Below are 22,784 nucleotides of genomic sequence, written 5' to 3'. Positions count from 1 at the left end.
GAGGATGCGCTCACCTTCTCTTTCATAACGTTCCTTTAGCTCTGTGCACACTCTCAACCTTGATTCCTTGTGTAGCCACGTCAACTCCTTTGGGACCCATCTTGCACATGTTTTGCGGTACTTCAACTTGTTACAGATAAAGTTATAAACTGTAACAGTACTAACTTAAACCTTATCAACTATCATTTCCACACTCACACGGCGGTCGGCACGAATAATGTCATCAATTCGACTTTCAAGCGAGGGAGTTGAAACTGCAACTGGTCGGCCAGAACGGTGTTCGTCACTCACTGACTCGCGACCATTTTTGAACTGCTCTACCCACTTGTAAAAATGTGCACGATTCATACAATCTCCACCATAACCATTAGATATTCTACAGTATAAATTCACTTGTTTCTCGCCTTCAGCAAGTAAAAAACGAATAACGGAACGTTTGTCAACTAATATGAACGTGTCAAATGGACTCAAATGTTTTCTACTTCAGTCTTTGATCACAATATGAATTCTTTAGACGATGACGGGTTTCAGTCCGTAATGACCATCCTAATATCTTTTTTACACCATGTCCTACACCATGGTGTAAAAAAGATCTGAGGATGGTCATTACGGACTGAAACCCGTCATCGTCTAAAGAATTCATATTGTGATCAAAGACTGGAATAAACGATTTGACATTATTGGATCACTGTTTGTATACGCGACCATGTCGCAGTTGGTCAGATGGACTCACCATCTTGAAATGTATTTTTGAGGGTATAAACAAAACAATGTTGATACATCAGCTGATCAAGGCTCATCCCATTGATGCCAACTTAAAGCCATAAAAGTACCAAATTTGCTGTACTAACACTTTTTTCTCAAGACCAATTTGTCTCTTTAATTATTGAATGACTCTCATACTGCGTATCTCACCTCTTTGCCTTAGTTTTGTAAACAGTAATGAGCTTGAGCATGTTTTGCAGACACACAGGATCACTAGAATGGTTGGTTGATTCGGGGAAGGAGATCTGACAGCGAGGTCATCGGTCCCATAGGATTAGGGAAGGATTGGCAACGGAAGCGGCCGTGCCCTTTCAAAGGAACCATCCCAGCATTTGCCTGAAGCGATTCAGGAAAATTACGGAAAATCTAAATCAGGATAGCCGCGCGCGGGTTTGAACCATGGCCCTCCCGTATGTGAGTCCAGTGTGCTAACCACTCCGCCACCTCGCTCGGTCCACAACTACTAGATGCGTGTTCCGTGTGTTTTGGCTGAAGGGAAGTAGAAGGCTTGACAGTGCCCCTTCCTGGTCTGGTGTGACAGCCTGCCTTCTCCTGTGTTCCAGGACCCCGGCGCGGTGAAGACGACACGTGTGAGGGTGAGCCGGAGATGCGCCAGCCTGCGGCACCACGTGGGCGCCAGCACCGCCACCCTCACCGTGGTGCCGCCCTGGAGGGCCGGACGTGGTGAGTACCAACATGACATCACACATACCAGGTTTAATCAAAAAGTAACGGCAAATTTTTACCAGAGTTTGAAAATACCGCTACAGTCGTAGGGTTCTTTTGTATAACACACGACCGGTTTCGGGCTCTTATACGCCCATCTTCAGGTGCCGTAACTTGGTGCTGTGACCCCGAGCATGCTCTGCGCTCGTTGGTGGCACACCGAATCTTGTACACGTCCACCGCGGCGCTCGGGGCACGGCACCAAGTTATGACACCTGAAGATGAGCGTATAAGAGCCCGGAACCGGTCGTGTGTTGTACAGAAGAACCTTACAACTGTAGCGATATTTTCAACCTCTGGTATAATGCTCAGTTGCGGATGTTCCTCCGACAAGACTGCTTGTGGGAATTTTTTTAATTTCGCGACTTACATATGTAAGTAGGCTGTTTAGGTTTTTATGTCGGTAACGCCACATAGCGCTCTATATGAAAATCACTGACTGTGCGGTGTGAAGGCTGTGAATGGTTTGCATTGTTGGAATACTTGCTATTGTAGTGTTGGGCAGTTGGATGTGAACAGCGCGTAGCGTTGCGCAGTCGGAGGTGAGCCGCCAGCAGTGATGGATGTGGGGAGAGAGATGGCGGAGTATTGGGAGCGGACGATCTGGACGTGTGTCCATCAGAGACAGTAAATTTGTAATATTGGATATCATGGACTGCTATATATGTTATGACTTTTGAACACTATTAAGGTAAATACATTGTTTGTTCTCTATTAAAATCTTTCATTTGCCAACTATGCCTATCAGTAGTTAATGCCTTCAGTAGTTTGAATCTTTTATTTAGCTGGCAGTAGTGGCGCTCGCTGTAGTGCAGTAGTTCGAGTAACGAAGATTTTTGTGAGGTAAGTGATTCGTGAAAGGTATAGGTTAATGTTAGTCAGGGCCATTGTTTTGTAGGGATTATTGAAAGTCAGATTGCGTTGCGCTAAAAATATTGTGTGTCAGTTTAGTGTTGATCAGAATAGGTAAAGAGCGAAATGTCTGAGTACGTTCAGTTCTCCTCAGCTGTTTGAAAATCAAATAATGTAAGACGTTTTCAGCACAGTAATTCATTAATTTTTCTAAGGGGGCGTTTCACGTAGTACGCCTGATTTCCTAAACTATTTTTATCTTCTTTGTACACATGTTCCTCATGTATGTTTGCATTTTCAGCTATTGTTGACGGTCCAAGAGGTTGTACGTGTTTTCGAGTACTCGGCGAATTTTTACTTACGAAACAGACAGACCAAATAATTTGCATTAAATTTTGGTCGAGAAGTGGAATAAAGAGCTGCACCGTATTCGAAGTTTTGACTGTGGCTTTTGGCGAAAATACTACGAGTAAGAGTACACAAGTGATATCAACGTCTCAAAGAGGATCGAGAAGACATTGAATAGGACGACCGCCCTGGACGTACTAGCACACAATTACTAACGACAGTGTGAAGAAGTAAAGAACATTGTTCTGGAAAGCCGCCGATCGCCGTCAGAGTGGTTGCCAATGCTGTTGGCCCCATGCCAAGTAATTTTTTCTGCTATTTTGGACATGAAGCGTGTAGCAGCAAAGTTAGTTTCGAAAATGTTGAACTTCGACTAGAAATGATATGGGGTAGACATCGCTAAGGGATTGCTGCATGAAGTCCACAGCGGTCAAAAACTTCTAAATCAAGTTATATCAGGTGACGAAACATTGATATGTGGGTATGATGTCGAAAACGAGGTTTGGTCGTCCCAATGGAAACTGCTTGAAGAGGCAAAACTGAAAAAAAAGTTCGACGAACTCGATCACAAGTGAAGGTTCTTCTCAGTACTTTTTTCGATTACAGTGCGATAGCGCATCAAGAGTCCCTGCCTTACGGTCGTACAGTCAACAAGGAATACTACCTGTAAGCTAGGCGCCGTTTTCATGAAGCAATCCGAAGAAGACAGCCACCACTGTGGCAAAACCAGTCGTGGAAATTGCGTCACGGTAATACGGTAATACTCCCGCTCACTCATCAATGCTTGTTAGCGTTTTTTTTTTTTTTTTTTTTGGCAAAAACAAAATTGTTGTGTTGCCTCAGCCACGTATTCGCCGGAAATCACCCTCTGCGACTTCTTTCTATTCCCGAGGCTGAAGTGAACCATGAAACGACTTTGTTTTTCCAGCATTGATGAGGTAAAAACAGAATCCATAAAAAGACTGTACATTACCATAGTTTACGGACTATAAAATGCAATTTTTCCTTCGAAAAACTCCCTCAAAAATTCTCTCTGCGTCTAATACTCGAAATTAGTATAAAAATGTCCAGCGTTTGATTTCAGGGTCCCGCCAGTATTAAAAAAATGGCCATTTATTCGCAGGAAACCTATCTCTATGTGGCAACACTGGGTTCAACTGGCAGCAGCAGTCCTCCGATACGACGAACACGAATTGCGGGCATTCACAAGTCTACTAACAATGTCTGCCTCGCACCCTCGCCATCACAAACCCAGAACAATGTCTGGCGTATGATACGTCATCGCAGTCTACGGTGCCGGTGAACTTGAGCTGAAAGTGGTTTGTGTTATCAGTAATGGTACAATATTTTAGTCAGTAGCTCATTTAGTAAGGCGAAAAACATGAAAGGCATTCATATAATGTTGGCTATAAACTGAAAGTAATAGCATTTGCAGAGGAACACGAATACAAAGAAGCTGAGCTGCAATTCGGCCCTCCACCTACAGTAAAAAACCGTTCGCGATTGACGGCCTTCTAAAGAAGAACTGAGGAAGACTAAATGTGCAGATAGAGGACGGATTCGTAGATGGCCAAAACTACAAGATGACGACTTTAAGGGATTTTAAGGTCAGTTCGGTTTTATAACCAGAAATCCTTTTGGTCTGGCCTTGCAATCTAATAATAAAAATGGTAAAAATGTTATTTATTGAAGAAAAAATCCTTAGGAATTAAAGTGCATCTTATAGTCCGTAGCTTCTCATAGTCCGTAAAATGTGATATAAGGAAAAATAAGCTCCACGAGTGTTTCCAAGTTTGGAAATGGCTCTAAGCACTATGGGACTTAATCTCTGACGTCATCAGTCCCCTAGAACTTAGAACTACTTAAACCTAACTAACCTAAGGACGTCACACACATCCATGCCCGAGGCAGGATTCGAACCTGCGGCCGTAGCAGTCGCGTGGTTCCGGAGTGAAGCGCCTAGAACCGCTCGGCCACCGCGGCCGGCTTTTCAACTTTGTAAAAGAGATGGTACAAGTGTAGTACATCCGAGAGGAATTACTCTGAAGTTGATGTTGATGAACAAATAAAGATATTTTAAGAAGCATAAAAATTCCCCTTGGTCTTTGATCTGAAGGTGACAGACGTCAAATGCAGGGAGCGAGATGCTATTTACAATTTGTACAGAAACCAGATGGCAGTTATAAGAGTCGAGGGGTACGAAAGGGAAGCAGTGGTTGGGAAGGGAGTGAGAAAGGATTGTAGTCTATACCAGATGTTATTCAGTCAGTATATCGAGCAAGCAGTAAAAGAAACAAAAGTAAAATTTGGAGCCGGCCGAAGTGGCCGTGCGGTTAAAGGCGCTGCAGTATGGAACTGCAAGACCGCTACGGTCGCAGGTTCGAATCCTGTCTCGGGTATGGATGTTTGTGATGTCCTTACGTTAGTTAGGTTTAAGTAGTTCTAAGTTCTAGGGGACTGATGACCTCAGCTGTTGAGTCCCATAGTGCTCAGAGCCATTTTTTTAAAATTTGGAGTAGGAATTAAAATCCATGTTGAAGAAATAGAAACTTTGTAGTATTGCCAGAGACATCAAAGGACCTGGAGGAGCAGTTGAACGGAATGGGCAGTGTACTGAAAGGAGGATATAAGATGAACATGAACAAAAGCAAAACGAGGAAGAGGGAATGTAGTCGAATTAAATCAGGTGATGCTAAGGGAATTAGATTAGGGAATGAGACGCTTAAAGTAGTAAATGAGTTTTGGTGTTTGTGGAGGAAAATAAATGATGATGGTCGAATTAGAGCGGATATAAAATGTAGACTGGAAATGGCAAGGAAAGCGTTTCTGAACAAGAGAAATTTGTTAACGTCAAGTACAGATTCAAGTTTAAGGAAGTCGTTTCTGAAAGTATTTGTATGGAGTGTAGCCGTGTGTGGCAGTGAAAAGTGGACGATAAGCAGATTAACAGGACAGCTTACATTACTGCGATAGAATCTATTTTTTATTGTAGCCTTGTTAACTGATTCTTGGAGTTTCTTTTGAATGTAATGCAAGTATGTTGTGCGATATTCGATGTTATTTATACTTCCGTGTGATTAGAAAACCGAAACAAATATTTTGTTGTTTATTTCTGAGTATGTGACGATTGGAACAGATGTGTGTTGTACGTTTAACGTCTTTTCTCACCCTGCTGCCACGTCAAAGGCAAGCAAAAATAATGGTCACCTTGTATGACTGTCCGTGGTGGACGAGACGTCGTCGCACTCTCCGTGTTGATACTTGTTTTCCTGCAAGCAATCCCGTTTCCAGACTCGGCGTATGTGATGTGTGATCTCGCACGGCCGAGTGTACAAGTTTGCTGTCCTCTCGGGCGCTAGTCACGTGGCGCCATTGAAATACAGTACACCGCGGTTTTGAGTATGTCCCTGCTGAACTCATGAATTGTATATTTTGCATGACAGACTTGGGATCCTCCCCAGTGCGGACAGCATCATCGCTGAAGGACAAACCTCAGTTTGGGTACACCATGTTCCTATTGCTGTCGAATAGCGGCATGTGCTGGTAGGTGCTTCTCCTTCTCACACGTGGCGTCGCACCACCTTACAAATGCATTTTCTGAATGAGTAACTTGCTGTGTAACATTTCCTTATATGTAGTGATTCCATGACGATGTTACAAATCTTCAAGGATGATGGAGAAGGATAAATGTATAAATTTGAGGTAAAACCCTGGTATGGAAACGACCGATTCCGAAGTTAATAAGCGAAAATCATTCTGATAGCTCTACGTGTGCTGGTACCGATGTTGCGACGATTGTAGGATAGATACCTTTCGGAGGTGGTAGTGTGGACCAACACAAGAAAAAAGTCTAGTTAACTTGGGATCTAAAATGCGTAAATTATGAGCTATTAGGGCTTGTTCGTCTTCGGAACTGTGATGGGGATGTTTGGTTTGTGGGGCGCTCATCTGCACTGTCATCGCCGGCCACGGTGGTCTAGCGGTTCTAGGCGCTCAGTCCGGAACTGCGCGACTGCTACGGTCGCAGGTTCGAATCCTGCCTCGGGCATGCATGTGTGTGATGTCCTTAGGTTGGTTAGGTTTAACTAGTTCTAAGTTCTAGGGGACTCACGACCAAAGATCTTAAGTCCCATCGTGCTCAGAGCCATTTGGCCCATCTTTTGCACTGTCATCAGCACCCGTATGAAGTCCCAATTTCTCCAGAGTCCCATTTTTTACACAGTCCAATCCAGCCGCTGTCACGAATGATATTGTTGTTCTTGTTCTAATCTTCAGTCCAGAGACTGGTTTGATGCAGCTCTCCATGCTACTCTATCCTGTGCAAGCTTCTTCATCTCCCAGTACTTACTGCACCCTCCATCCTTCTGAATCTGCTTAGCGTATTCATCTCTTGCGCTCTTTCTACGATTTTTACCCTCCATGCTGTCTTCCAGTTCCAACTTGGTGATCCCTTGATGCCTCAGAACATATCTTACCAATCGATCCCTCCTTCTGGTCAAGTTGTGCTACAAATTCCTCTACTCTGCATTCTATTCAGTACCTCCTCATTAGTTACGTGATCTACCCACCTAATCTTCAGTATTTTTCTGTAGCACCACAATTCGAAAGTTCTATTCTCTTCTTGTCTAAACTACTTCCCGTCCATGTTTCACGTCCATACATGGCTACATTCCATACAAATACCTTCAGATAAGAGTTCCTGACACTTATCTATACTCGATGTTAATAAAATCTTCAGAAACGCTTTTCTTGCCATTGCCAGTCTACATTTTACATCCTCTCTACCTCGACCATGGTCAGTTAAATTGCTCCCTAAATAGCAAAACTCATCCACTACTTTAAGTGTCTCATTTCATAATCTAATTCCTTCAGCAACTCCTGATTTAATTCGACAACATTCCATAATCCTCGTTTTGCTTTTGTTGATGTTCATCTTATACCCTCCTTTCAATACACTGTCCATTCTGTTCAACTGCTCTTCCAGGTCCTTTACTGTCTCTGACAGAATTACAATGTCGTCACCAAACTTCAAAAACTTTATTTTTTCTCCATGGATTTTAATTCTTCCTCCAGATTTTTCTTTTGTTTTCTTTACTGCTTGCTCAATATACAGACTGAATAACATCGGGGAGAGGCTACAACTCTGTCTCACTCCCTTCCCAACCCCTGCTTCCCTTTCATGGCCCTTGACTCTTATAACTGCCATCTGGTTTGTCTACAAATTGTAAATAGCCTTTCGCTCCCTGTATTTTACCCCTGCCACCTTCAGAATTTGAAAGAGAGTATTCTAGTCAACATTGTCAAAAGCTTTCTCTAAGTCTACAAATGCTAGAAATGTAGCTTTGCCTTTCCTTAATCTAGATTGTAAGATAAGTCGTAGGGTCAGTATTGCCTCACGTGTTCCAATATTTCTACGGAATCCAAACTGATCTTCCCCGTGGTCGGCTTCTACTAGTTTTTCCATTCGTCTGTAAAGAATTCGCGTTAGTATATTGCAGCCGTGGCTTATTAAACTGATAGTTCGGTACTTTTCACATCTGTCAACACCTCCTTTCTTTGGGATGGTAATTATTATATTCTTCTTGAAGTTTGAGGGTATTTCGCCTGTCTCATACATCTTGCTTACGAGATGGTAGAGTTTTGTCATGGCTGGCTCACCAAAGGCTATCAGTAGTTCTAATGGAATGTTGTCTACTCCCAGGGCCTTGCTTCGACTTAGGTCTTTCAGTGTTCTGTCAAATTCTTGGCGCAGTATCGTATCTCCCATTTCATCTTCATCTACGTTCTCTTCCAATTCCGTAATGTTGCCCTCGAGTACATCGCACTTGTTCTGTATATACGCCTTCCACCTTTCTGGTTTCCCTTCTTTGCTTAGAACTGGTTTTCCACCTGAGCTCTCGATATTCGTACAAGTGGTTCTTTTTTCTCCAAAGGTCTCTTCAATTTTCCTGTAGGCAGTATCTATCTTACCCTTAGTGATATATGCCTCTACGTCCTTACATTTGTCCTCTAGCCATCTATACTTGGATTTCCTTTTTGCCTGCTACATTTTCTGCATTTTTATATTTTCTCCTTTCATCAGTTAAATTCAATATCTCTTCTGTTACCCAAGGACGTCTACTAGCTCTCGTCTTTTTACCTCATTGATCCTCTGCTGGCTTCACTATTTCATCTCTCAAGGCTAGCCGCTCTTCTTCCACTGTATTCCTTTCCCCTGTTCTTGTCAATCGTTCCCTGTAAGTAGGCTGTTTATGTTTTCTTATTGGTAACGTTACGTAGCGCTCTGTATGAAAATCACTGGCTGTGCTGTGTACAGTCTGTGGCTGGTTGGCATTGTTGGAATATTCGCTATTGTAGTGTTAGGGAGTTGGATGTTAACAGCGCGTAGCGTTGCACAGTTGGAGGTGAGCCGCCAGCAGTGGTGGACGTGGGGAGAGAGATGGCGGAGTTTTGAAATTTGTAAGACTGGATGTCAATTATGACTATTAAGGTAAATACATTGTTTGTTCTCTATTAAAATTATTCATTTGCTAACTATGCCTATCAGTAGTTAGTGCCTTCCGTAGTTTGAATCTTTTATTTAGATGGCAGTAGTGGCGCTCGCTGTATTGCAGTAGTTCGAGTAACGAAGGTTTTTCTGAGGTAAGTGATTTGTGAAAGGTATAGGTTAATGTTAGTCAGGGCCATTCTTTTGTAGGGATTATTGAAAGTCAGATTGCGTTGCGCTAAAAAATATTGTGTGTCAGTTTAAGCACAGTCGTATATAATTTTTCTAAGGGGACGTTTCATAACCCTAACGCTCTCTCTGAAACTCTCTACAACCTCTGGTTCTTCCGCTTTAGTTAGATTCCATCTCCTTAAATTCCCACCTTTTTGCAGTTTCTTCAGCTTTAATGTACAGTTTGTAATCAAAAGATTGTGGTAAAGTCCACATTGGCCCCTGGAAATGTCTTAGAATTTAAAACCCAGTTCCTAAATCTCTGTCTTATCATTACATAATCTATCTGAAACCTTCCGGTGTTTTCAGCCCTATTCCACGTACACAACCTTCTTTCATGATTCTTAAACCAAGCGTTACCTATGATTAAGTTACGCTCTGTGCAAAATTTCACCAGGCGACTTCCTCTTTCATTCCTTATCCCCATTCCATATTCACCTACTACTTTTCCTTCTCTTCCTTTTCCTACTATCGAATTCCAGTCCCCCATGGCTATTAAATTTTCATCTCCCTTCACTGTCTGAATAATATCTTTTATCTCATCATACATTTGCGGAGCTAGTTGGCATATAGACTTCTGTGTTGCCCCTATTTGATTTTGTATTTTAACCCTGTACTCACCTGACCAGAAGTCTTGTTCCTCCTTGCACCGAACTTCACTAATTAGCACTTCATCTAACTTTAACCTATCCATTTCACTTTTTAATTTTTCTAAGCTATCCGCCCAATTACGGGATCTGACATTGCACGCTCCTATTCGTTGAACACCATCACGAGTGATGATGGTGATGAAATGAATAGGACAACCCCAGGCAGAGAAAATCCTCAACCCAGCTGGGAATCGAACCCAGGACCCCGTGATCCAGAGGCAACAATGCTAGCCCCTATACCACCAGCTGCGGACTTCGGAACTGTGAAACCGTCTCTTCTACTGAGCAAGGGCCCATAATTCTTAATGTATACATTTTGGAGTCCATATTTACTTGACATATTGTTGTTTTGTTTTGGTCCATAATATCCCCACCGAAATATGAGTACGGAAGCACTTGCAGTAGAAGAGATATGTTTCAATGTATCGAAGACGCACAAGTGTCATAAGTCTTAAGATGTGCGTTTTAGAACCTATTTTTACCAGAATTTCTTTTTCCTCTCGAAGTTGTCTTCCCTACAATCTTAAGGGGCTCCGGAAAGGCTCAAAATCATGAAAAGTTCAATTTTTACTTTTTTGCGTTTTCTGAATCTACCTTTTAATAGATATATAATTTCTTCAATTCCGAAGACTACAACTATTTTTAAATTTTTTTTTGAAATGTGTTCTACATGGGCGTGACCCACTGTGGCGCTGTTAAACTGCTGTCAAATGGTGTTGTTATTAACGTCCGTGTTCATCAGGTACATTTCAGTGATGTGAGATAAAGTATGTGTTGTGGCTAACCTGTGATGGTTCAATATATATCGCTGGTGTGATTGTCGATTGTTTCATGTTTATTTACTCTGTCGTTATCTCTAAAATATTCGTAATTACTTCTGTTTCTTGAGTCTCTGTTTTGTTGAAGTATAATAATGAGTAAAAGTAAAGTTATTAGAAATCCTCTGAAGGCTTTTAAGAAAAGGAGAAATGTTGGAAAGCCAAAGGTATGTGTTATTACTGTAAACAATAAAGACGATAACCAAGTGAGTGAACCTAACCTCTCAAGTACACCTGCCCATAGCAGTCAAAGTGGGAAAGAAAATACTTCACAGAAGAAGCTTGGTTCAATGAGTGAAAACTATGAATGTTTTATGGGCGAATCGGATGTGAATGAAATATTTGATATGTCGGTTCTCAAAGGAATTTTTTCAAACTGTGTAAGATGTATTCATTGTAGTGAAGTTGGTCTGGAACTCTCCATAATAAAGCACGTAGGACTTGCTAGTGAAATACAACTGAAATGTGATAAGTGTTCATACATGACCACCTTTTGGAACAGTGTTGCAGTAACTGCAACTGAAGAAAATGGTAGCAAAATCTACGAACACAACAACGAGCGATGCTTGCTTTAGACAAGGAACGTTTCGGGCTGCAGACAGGGCTGTAAAGAGTCTAGAAATACAAGCAAGAGTAAACAGGAGGAGGAACAAGAGAAAGCTGGAGGAGGAGTTTGCAGAGGATGAAGATAATCCATCCTATGGACCTGGAATGCACTAAAAAGTTAATCCAATCTTTGTCGCTCTATTCCCAAAACTTTTATTTTCTCATACTAATTACATGTTTTCTAAGGATCTTCCAAACATATTTGTTTCAGACTTTCAGTAAATGTTACACAGTACCTTCTGCATAATTTAACACAGCCTTTTCCCAAAAAACTGTATATTTTTGAATATATAAATAAAAAATTGCAAAAAAATGTTGTGAATTTTCATTAAATTGAAAAAAATCATCTTTAATAACTGAACTAAAATTTTGTAAAATCCCTGTGTTAAGTTGTAGCCCATATTCCAATAAATAATCTGTAAAAAGTTCAACTTCCTACCTCAAATACTTTGTGAGGAAAGATGTAATTTATAAGCGTTATTTTAACATTGCAAGTATAGGGCGTTCCGGAGCCCCTTAATAACAGTTCTCGTACACACAGTGTTTCCCATGAGGAATGGTCAGTATTCAGAAATAATATTATCATTACCTACATGTCTTTCCAGTTAGCAGGATAGGGTGTTTATGAACAATTTGTCTCCATTTTGCTTTCGTCATATACTTCTTGACTTGTTACTGTTTCTCGGTTTTCTCCTTTAGTGTTAAGATCTTCCTTATTCTGATCGATGCATCTTGCCCTGGGTAATACTATAGCTCTTTCACCTAAACATTTGTATCCAAGTATCGTTTTGGCAGGCGGATATCCTTCAGCCTCTTCATATGTCGAAACCACCTGAGCTGTACAGTATTCTGTCTTTCAGTGACTGAGAGATTCACATCCATCTCTAAACTGATGTCTTCATTCCAAATTTTGTACCACCTATTCTTCTGCAAGGCTGATCGAACAAATTACATTTTATATGCTTGTAGCTTGCTTAAATCAGCCTTACTAATTACACAGTACTGCATACTGAATGTCAAAATCGGCAGGAGACAGGTTTTAAACAGGGTCTCTTTGCGTCTCACAGAAAGACTCTTGTCCCACATCAGGTTCCACGACTGATGACAACTATTATTCGAAGCAAAAAAGTCTAGTAAACATCGCATCTACAATGCATAACCCTATAAACACTTCTTCCCCTTCGATACCGTGAAACAAATCTCTTTTACTGCAAGCTCTTTGCTTTCGTATTTTGAGAGTGGTAGTATGGACCTAAATAACAAAAACGAGTCCAGCAAACATTACCGCTAAACAGGCTACCTTAAGAAATATGAACACCTATTCTTCTTACAAGGGAACCTCCCCATCGCACCCCCCTCAGATTTAGTTATAAGTTGGCACAGTGGATAGGCCTTGAAAAACTGAACACAGGTCAATCGAGAAAACAGGAAGAAGTTGTGTGGAACTATGAAAAAAAAAAAGCAAAATATACAAACTGAGTAGTCCATGTGCAGGATAGGCAACATCTAGGAGATTGTGAGCTCAGGAGCGCCGTGGTCCCGTGGTTAGCGCGAGCAGATGCGGAACGAGAGGTCCTTGGTTCAAGTCTACCCTCAAGTGAAAAGTTTAATTTTTTGTTTTCAGACAATTATCAAAGTTCAGGTACTCACACATAATCAACTTCGCTCTCCAAAATTACAGGACATGTTCAGATTTGCTTGGACATATGCAGGATTTGACGGTCTACACACGGAAAAATTTAAAAACGTTAAAAACATACGTTTTGACAGAGCACAGGGAAAGCTGTGCGACTGTGAAACTGTTGCATTCATTTGTTGCAGTTTATGTGACAAACTCTTATGTTTTCATCACTTTTTTGGGAGTGATTATCACATCCACAAGAAAACCTAAACCGGGAAAGGTAGAAGAATTTTTTTACCCTTTCGCCAAGTGTACAAGTTAGGTGGGTCGACAACATACTCCTGTCATGTGACGCACATGCCGTCACCAGTGTCGTGTGGAATATATCAGACGTGTTTACCCGTGGAGGAATCGGTTGACCTATGATTTTGCGATCAAATGTTTTCGGTTCCCATTGGAGAGGCACGTCCTTTCGTCTACTAATCGCACGGTTTTGCGGTGCGGTCGCAAAACACAGACACTAAACTTATTACAGTGATCAGAGACGTCAATGAATGAACGGACAGATCATAACTTTGCGAAAATAAAGAAATTAAAATTTTCATTTGAGGGAAGACTTGAACCAAGGATCTCTCGTTCCGCAGGTGCTCACGCTAACCACGTGACCACGGCGCTCCTGAGCTCACAATCTCCTAGATGTTGCTTATCCTGCACATGGACTACTCAGTTTGAATATTTTGCTTTTTTTTTTCATAGTTCCACACAACTTCCTCCTGTTTTCTCGATTGATCTGTGTTCAGTTTTTCAAGGCCTATCCACTGTGCCAACTTATAACTAAAGCTGAGGGGGGTGCGATGGGGAGGTTCCCTTGTTAGCTGCTTTGAAGCAAATGGTACCTATGAAACGGGCATAGCTCTTAAGGTATGCGTTTTAGAACCCATGTTTCGTAGACGTATTTGCTGCAAATGATTGTTCCATCCATATTCTGCACATTCCAGTTACCCCACTGTCAGGAGTACCCGAAAAATGAAAATCTTCTGTTGATTTAGTCGTTTCGGGACCTGGGTCTTTACCTCACGTTGATACATTTGCGTTTCTCTGTCGTCCCTGCAGGTTTGTAAAATATCACCGCATCACCCTAAGCGCAGGTAAGGAATGTACACTGAGGTAACGAGACTCACGAGATATCTCTTAATGTAGTGTCGGACCTCCTTTTGCTCGGCATATGCAGTAGCTCGACGTGGCACGACCGAGCGAGGTGGTGCAGTGGTCAGCACACTGGCTCGCATTCGGGAGGACGACGGTTCAAACCAGTGTCCGCTCATCCAAATTTAGGTTCCCCGTGATTTCCTTAAATAGCTCCTGGCAGATGCCGGCACGGTTCCTTTAAAGCAGCACGTCTGATTTCCCTCTCCATCCTGGACACAATGCGAGGTTGTGATTAATCTCCAATGACCTCAATGTCGACGGGAAGCTAAACTCAATCTTCCTATGTTTTCGACATGGCATGCACTCAACAAGTCGTTAGATGTCCCCAGTGTTCTAACACTGTTCTAGCAGTAGTGGACACCAGAAGATCCTGAGGAAGATCCCAGCAGAGGGGTCGAAAGGTCGAAACATGACGCGGCGTAATATCCCAGAAGATTTTAACTTCATACTGAGCCATGCTGCCTCTATAGCCAACCATACCTGGCAAAGTGTTTCCAATGCAACAATTTGTGCACGAACTGACCTGTCAATTATGTGCCATAGATGTTCGGTGGGATTCATTTCGGGCGATCTGGATGGTAAAATCATTCGCTCGCATTGTCCAGAATGTTTTTCAAACCAATCATTAACAGCTGTGGCCTGGTGACATGGCGCACTGTCATACATAAAAATTCCATCTCTGTTTCAAACGTGGAGTCCATGAATGGCTGCAAATGGTATCCAAGCTTGGGTAGCTCAGTAGGTTGAGCACTTGCCCACGAAAGGCAAAGGTCCCGAGCTCGACTCTCGGTCCAGCACACAGTTTTAATGTGCGAGGAAGTTTCATAATCATTTCCAGTCGATGATCGGTTCAGTTGGACCGGAGAACCCTGTCCAGTCCACGTAAACAGCCCACACCATTATAGACTTTGCATAGTGCCTTGATAGCCGACCGCTGTAGCCGAGCGCTTGTAGGTGCTTCAGTCTGGAACCGCGCTGCTGCTACGGTCGCAGGTACGAATCCTGCCTCGGGCATGGATGTGTGTGATGTCCTTAGTTAAGTTTGAGTAGTTCTTAGTGGACTGATGACCTCAGATGTTAAGTTCCATAGTGCTCAGAGCCATTTGAACCATTTTTGAAAAACGAGCACTTAAATTTTTCTGTGCGAGCCCTGATTTCTCCTATTTTATCGTGATGATCATTTCTCCCTATGTAGGTGGGTGCCAACAGACTGGTTTCGCAATCGGGGGAGAAAAGTGGTGATTGAAATTTCATGAGAAGATCGTGTCGCAACGAGAAACGCCTTTGTTTCAATGGTTGCCACTCCAATTCACGTACCATGTCTGTGGCACTATCTGCTCTATTTCAATACGAAACGAGCTGCCCTTCTTTGTACTTCTTCGATGTCATCCGTCAGTCTCACCTGATGCGGATCCCACACCGCACACCAATACTCCATAATAGGGCGGACAAGCGTGGTGTAAGCAGTCTGTTTAGTAGACCTGTTGCACCTTCTAAGTGTTCTGCCAATGAACAGCAGTCTTTGGTTTGTTCGACCCACGACGTTATCTATGAGATCGTTCCATTTCAGTTCATTTCTACTTGTAGTCCCTATGTAGTTAGTTGGATTTACAGCCTTCAGATTTGTGTGATTCATCGCGTAATCGAAATTTTGCGGATTTCTTTTAGTTGGTTCAAATGGGTCAAATGTCTCTGAGCACTATGGGACTTAACATCTCAGGTCATCAGTCCCCTAGAACTTAGAACTAATTAAACCAAACTGACCTAAGCACATCACACACATCCATGCCCTAGGCAGGATTCGAATCAGCGACCGTAGCAGTCACGCGGCTCCGTACTGAAGCGCCTAGAACCGCTTGGCCAATTTCTTTTAGTACTCATGTGAATAACTTCACACTTTTCTTTATTCATGGTCAATTGCCACTTTTCGCACCATACGGATATCTTATCTAAATCATTTTGCAAGTCGTTTTGATCATCTGATGAGTTTACCAGACGGTAAATGACAGCGTCATCAGCAAACAATCTAATAGGGCTACTCAGATTGTCTCGTATGTCGTTAATATACAGGGTGAACACAAAGTTTTGACCTCATTATTACAATTTATTAGAGAATAACCGTTTGACTTAATAATTTACATTTGATGCCGTTACATAGGTTAGTGTTACTAGTTTTTTTAAGACCACTTACGTTACTAATGTATGGAGAGGGCTGTAATGTCCGGATCGGTGGGTTGGAAGCAACGGTCCAACACCCTGGCGACCCCGCTCTCCAGACATTACGCCCCTTGACTTTTTTTCTGGGGCTATAACAAGGGCAGAGTCTTCGTCACACCAGTTGATGACGTCGACGAACTGAAGGCTAGGGTACAAGCTGCTGTGGGCCCTGTGACAGAACACATGTTACAAAACACTTGGCGGGAACTGGAATACCGCCTCGACATTATCCAAACTACCAAGGGAGCACACATTGAGATTCACTAACGTAAGTGGTCTTAAAAAAACTTGTAAGACTAACCTATGTAACGGCATCAAATGTAACTTATTATGTCAAACGGTTATTCTGTTATAACTTTTTATAATCAGGGTAAGACTTTGTGCTCACATTGTAGATCAGAACCAGCAGAGGGCCTATAACACTTTCTTGGGGAACGCCGGATATTACTTCTATTTTACTCGATGACTTTCCGTCTATTACTAAGCACTGTGACGTTTCCGACAGGAAATCACGAATCCAGTCGCACAACTGAGGCGATATTGAACAGGCACACAGTTTAGTTAGAAGACGCCTGTGGGGAACGTACACTCCTGGAAATGGAAAAAAGAACACATTGACACCGGTGTGTCAGACCCACCATACTTGCTCCAGACACTGCGAGAGGGCTGTACAAGCAATGATCACACGCACGGCACAGCGGACATACCAGGAACCGCGGTGTTGGCCGTCGAATGGCGCTAGCTGCGCAGCATTTGTGCACCGCCGCCGTCAGTGTCAGCCAGTTTGCCGTGGCATACGGAGCTCCATCGCAGTCTTTAACACTGGTAGCATGCCGCGACAGCGTGGACGTGAACCGTATGTGCAGTTGACGGACTTTGAGCGAGGGCGTATAGTGGGCATGCGGGAGGCCGGGTGGACGTACCGCCGAATTGCTCAACACGTGGGGCGTGAGGTCTCCACAGTACATCGATGTTGTCGCCAGTGGTCGGCGGAAGGTGCACGTGCCCGTCGACCTGGGACCGGACCGCAGCGACGCACGGATGCACGCCAAGACCGTAGGATCCTACGCAGTGCCGTAGGGGACCGCACCGCCACTTCCCAGCAAATTAGGGACACTGTTGCTCCTGGGGTATCGGCGAGGACCATTCGCAACCGTCTCCATGAAGCTGGGCTACGGTCCCGCACACCGTTAGGCCGTCTTCCGCTCACGCCCCAACATCGTGCAGCCCGCCTCCAGTGGTGTCGCGACAGGCGTGAATGGAGGGACGAATGGAGACGTGTCGACTTCAGCGATGAGAGTCGCTTCTGCCTCGGTGCCAATGATGGTCGTATGCGTGTTTGGCGCCGTGCAGGTGAGCGCCACAATCAGGACTGCATACGACCGAGGCACACAGGGCCAACACCCGGCATCATGGTGTGGGGAGCGATCTCCTACACTGGCCGTACACCACTGGTGATCGTCGAGGGGACACTGAATAGTGCACGGTACATCCAAACCGTCATCGAACCCATCGTTCTACCATTCCTAGACCGGCAAGGGAACTTGCTGTTCCAACAGGACAATGCACGTCCGCATGTATCCCGTGCCACCCAACGTGCTCTAGAAGGTGTAAGTCAACTACCCTGGCCAGCAAGATCTCCGGATCTGTCCCCCATTGAGCATGTTTGGGACTGGATGAAGCGTCGTCTCACGCGGTCTGCACGTCCAGCACGAACGCTGGTCCAACTGAGGCGCCAGGTGGAAATGGCATGGCAAGCCGTTCCACAGGACTACATCCAGCATCTCTACGATCGTCTCCATGGGAGAATAGCAGCCTGCATTGCTGCGAAAGGTGGATATACACTGTACTAGTGCCGACATTGTGCATGCTCTGTTGCCTGTGTCTATGTGCCTGTGGTTCTGTCAGTGTGATCATGTGATGTATCTGACCCCAGGAATGTGTCAATAAAGTTTCCCCTTCCTGGGACAATGAATTCACGGTGTTCTTATTTCAATTTCCAGGAGTGTATATAGAGCTAGTTGTGTTTCACACGAACGATGCTTTCTGAATCCGTGCTGACTGTGTGTCAATAAATCGTTTTCTTCGAGGTAATTCATAATGTTCCAAAGCCCTAGTGCAAATCGACGTTAGTGATATGGGCCTGCAATTCAGTGGATTACTCCTATTTCCCTTTTTGGGTATTGGCGTGACCTGAACAATTTTGCAGTCTTTACGCACTGAACTTTCCACTTTGCCCGGCCTTCAGTACACATCGAGCCAAACGATGTTTGTTGCATACCGCCATCGTGGCGTTGCAACTCTAATGCCCAGCACTGTACCCAGTGTCACCCCGTTGATTAGTATTCCTTTCCGGACCGCTGCGGCAGAGTGCGGGCTGCGGTGTTTTCGCCACCTTTTGCGTCGCAGCGGTCGTAGCCCGATTGGAAAAGCTGTCCAGTCGCATCCATCAATTACGTGCCATCGATGTGTCCACTATGATTCCATTAGCTGCAACGTGCGCCGCTGTTCGCCCGCGCCCACTGTCAAACTTGGCTCACACTGACGTATGCGTGTTTAATGACTTAGTGACACTCCCGATACGTCCATCACCCGCTGATTAGTCAATCAATCAATTATGCAGACTTTCCGTAACACGTTGTGGGTCACCAGGATGGTCAGTTCAGGGAAATAACGTTGCTAGATCACTGTGCAGTAGTAATAATACGAATTACCGGCCAATTTCACTCCAAAACTAATTCACACTATTTTTTTTTAATCCATGTTTTATTCTATATGTTAGCAAGTTTTACAGTGTGTAGATACGTCCTTTAGGAACAATATTTTCATTTCTCCACATGATTTCCATCCCTGTCAACTGCCTTACGCCATCTTGGAACTAGCGCCTGTATACCCGCACGGTAAAATTCTGGACCAACCTGTTGGAGCCACTGTTTGGCAGCGTGCACAAGGGAGTAATCATCTTCAAACCTTGTTCCACGAAGAGAGTCTGTTTCCCAAAGAGATGATAGTCACACGGAGCCAGGTCAGGACTGTAAGGCGGGTGTTTCAGTGTTGTCCATCCGAGTTTTGTGATCGCTTCCATGGTTTTTTTGACCGACATGTGGACGTGCATTGTCGTGCAACAGCAAAATATCCTGCTTTTGCCGATGTGGTCGAACACGACTCAGTCGAGCTTGAAGTTTCTTCAGTGTCGTCACATAAGCATCAGAATTTATGGTGGTTCCACTTGGCACGATATCCACAAGCCATAACTTTTCCTGCAGAAGGTGTGGTTATGAATTTTTTTTTCCCTGGTTGTATTTGCATGATGCCACTCCATTGATTGCCTCTTCGTCTCTGGTGAAAAGGGATGGAGCCATGTTTCATCACCTGTTACAATTCTTCCAAGAAATTCATCTCCACCATTCTCGTGCTGTTCCAGAAGTTCGCTGCATACCGTTTTTCTTGTTTCTTTGTGAGCCACTGTCAATATCCTGGGAACCCACCTGGCGCAAACTTTTTTTAACACCAACACTTTCAGTATTCTGCAAACACTTCCTTCCCCTATCCCAAAAAAATGGCTCAAATGGCTCTGAGCACTATGGGACTCAACTGCTGTGGTCACTAGTCCCCTAGAACTTAGAACTACTTAAACCTAACTAACCTAATGACATCACACACATCCATGCCCGAGGCAGGATTCGAACCTGCGACCGTAGCAGTAGCACGGTTCCGGACTGCGCGCCTAGAACCGCGAGACCACCGCTGCCGGCCCCCTATCCCAACGTAGCGTGACAGTTCGTTCACTGTGATGCGTCTGTCAGCAGTCACCAATTCGTTAACTCTCTGCACATTGTCTGGAGTGTGTGCAGTACGAGGCCTGCCGCTGCGAGGACAATCCTCAATATTGCCGTGCCCGCTTTCATCACGTAACCTGCTTGCCCACCGACTAACTGTACTGCGATTGACAGCAGCATCTCCGTACACCTTTTTCAACCTCTCGTGGATGTTTCCCATTGCCTTGTTTCCACAGCACAGGAATTCTATGACAGCACGTTGCTTCTGACGAACGACAAGTGTAGCAGCCACATGGTGTGACGGCGCCACTCACGGGAACAGGTTGAACAAACGGGAAGGATGTATCTACACACTGTAAAACTTTCACACATGCAGAATGAAAACTGTATTTCTACAAAAATAGCGTGCATTTCTTTTGTAGTGACCCTCGTATCAGTAAATACTAATAAGAATAATTATGATGACGACATCAGATCAGTCTTTCAGATATTTAAAGAACGAATTTAGTATCTGAAAATTACAATAATGAAGTACACACAGACTGACACGAAGTCCAAAATTCTGTTAATAGGGATATCACACTTTCTTTCGGTATCAAAACGGGAGTAAGACAAGCAAAAGGGCTGTCTCCATCATTTTCCAACTGTGTCGTTGAGCAAGAGACACAAGAATGGCGCAGAGAAAACTGACCAACCAATAACTTTAGGCAGAGACATCTACAGATAGCCTAGCATTTGCAGGCGCTTTAGCAATGTTAGTGTTTCACCAGCGTAAAATCAAGCAAACTGCAGAAAAAGTCACTCTCCAGATTTCTTTTTGAAAAAGACAGAATACGAGACATGCGACAAACATGCACCATAACTCATAGAGACGAGTAACGGCAAAATTTTACACGAGTTTAACAATTTAAAAGTCTCCGGTGATAGCATTCAGGAAAATGAAATCGGAAAAAAATTCTAAGGGAATTAGATACCAAAAGATGGGAACTGCAAACCGACGTATGTAAAAGATCTGCAACAAGACATATACCTCCAAGCTCATAAACTTAAACATGGATGACTCTGTGGATCAGTAACACTAACTCTGAACACGAAAACAGACATGTAAAACATTCAGAAAAGGAACGCAAAATTGTAAGAAAAATTCTAGTCAAAAACCTGGTATAAGAACAATACCGACTCAGAAGCAATCAGGAAATCAAACAAAACACTAATATCCATAGTGACCTTAGAAGACGCAGGTCATGATGGACACTTTGAAAGAATGAATCCAGACAGATTTATAAAACAAATAATCGAATTCTTCGGCATGATAAAGTGGGTGGCGAGGTCAGTGCTAATGTGATATTGGTAGGTATTACTCCAGAACCGCGGAATGTTCTGGACTAAAATTCACAAATGGAAAACTGAGTGAGAGGAAAAATCCACGAAGAAAAGATGGAAACAAAACCCACAGGAAAAGAAAGAAAGAAATATCTGCAGAAAGGAAGACAAATGCTCACCTCTAAGTACTCTGCGCATTCCTAATGGGGTTATCCGCAAATAATAATAATAACAGTAGTAGCAATGACAATAACAATAATATTTCTTAGACAGATGTATAGAATGTGCAGAATAGAGAAATAATCATTGGAAAACCTTTGGATTACAGACCCTCGCAAAGACCTTGAGATGTCAAATGCCCCAGAAACCCTCATGTGAGAATGGGACATATTTCGGAACATACTACAAATTTTGGAAGCCGTTGAAGTCGAGAAAAGAGCGACAAATGCTGGAAGAATTAAAGTAACAGCATAGCGACTGTATGAAGCAGTATGGGGAAAAGAGGAAATTCTGGGCAAAGACGACAAAACTAAGTGGTCAGTTCGCCAATTAAAAAACAAGAAAAAGTAATAACAATTTTTCTTCACTATAATTCATTGCTTCTTCAATGCAAATGTTGCGATCCCCCACAACTTTATGTCCCAATGCATTACAAGCTGCATTGGTGGATTCAAACAGAAATAGGTAAAATAGAGTGGATTCGCAAATTTAAATCTCTAGGAAAACGTATACATCAGAATAGACAAAACAATTTGCATGTTATACCCACTTTTAGGATTGGCTTTTCTTGGAAACTGCCACGTGGTCAGATTGCCTCACCTGTAGGTTCCCTATCTGACAGCGTCCAGGAACGACAAATACGTTGTTTTCTGCACTTCATATAACTATTGGCGGAATTTAAGATTTTAAGATGCCGTCGTAATCTACTAATATAGAGGTATAACCTTATGGTACAGGCATCACTGTTAGAGACTGTCTGTATGTCTCGAGATAGCCTCGCTCGCTACGTGCAAATTGCCCACACTATTTCATCCAGTATTTGAGAATAACAGCACGTAGCGACTTTCAACAAACTTTACTTATAATTTCAAATCTTTACGAAACTTTTACTGACATCGCAGCAAAGTAATGGAAGGCAAAAAGTTTATCACT

At 43.3% G+C, this 22,784-nt stretch overlaps 1 protein-coding gene across 1 annotated transcript in view; it reads left to right on the top strand.

The window, feature by feature from the left end:
• The first annotated feature begins 565 nt into the window (after positions 1–565).
• LOC126212662 (uncharacterized) overlaps positions 566–22,784 on the top strand; it is a 742,156-nt gene continuing 719,937 nt past the window's right edge. Inside the window, exons 1-2 of the mRNA XM_049940084.1 lie at positions 566–580; positions 1,329–1,449. Of these exons, the coding sequence (XP_049796041.1) occupies positions 566–580; positions 1,329–1,449 (136 nt within the window). The remainder of the gene's footprint in view (positions 581–1,328; positions 1,450–22,784) is intronic.

Source organism: Schistocerca nitens, chromosome 11 (assembly GCF_023898315.1).
Source record: "Schistocerca nitens isolate TAMUIC-IGC-003100 chromosome 11, iqSchNite1.1, whole genome shotgun sequence".
In the NCBI taxonomy this organism is placed as follows: domain Eukaryota; kingdom Metazoa; phylum Arthropoda; class Insecta; order Orthoptera; family Acrididae; genus Schistocerca; species Schistocerca nitens.
The sequence above is the reverse complement of the archived record's forward strand: the minus strand, read 5'-3'. Positions and strand labels throughout refer to the sequence as shown.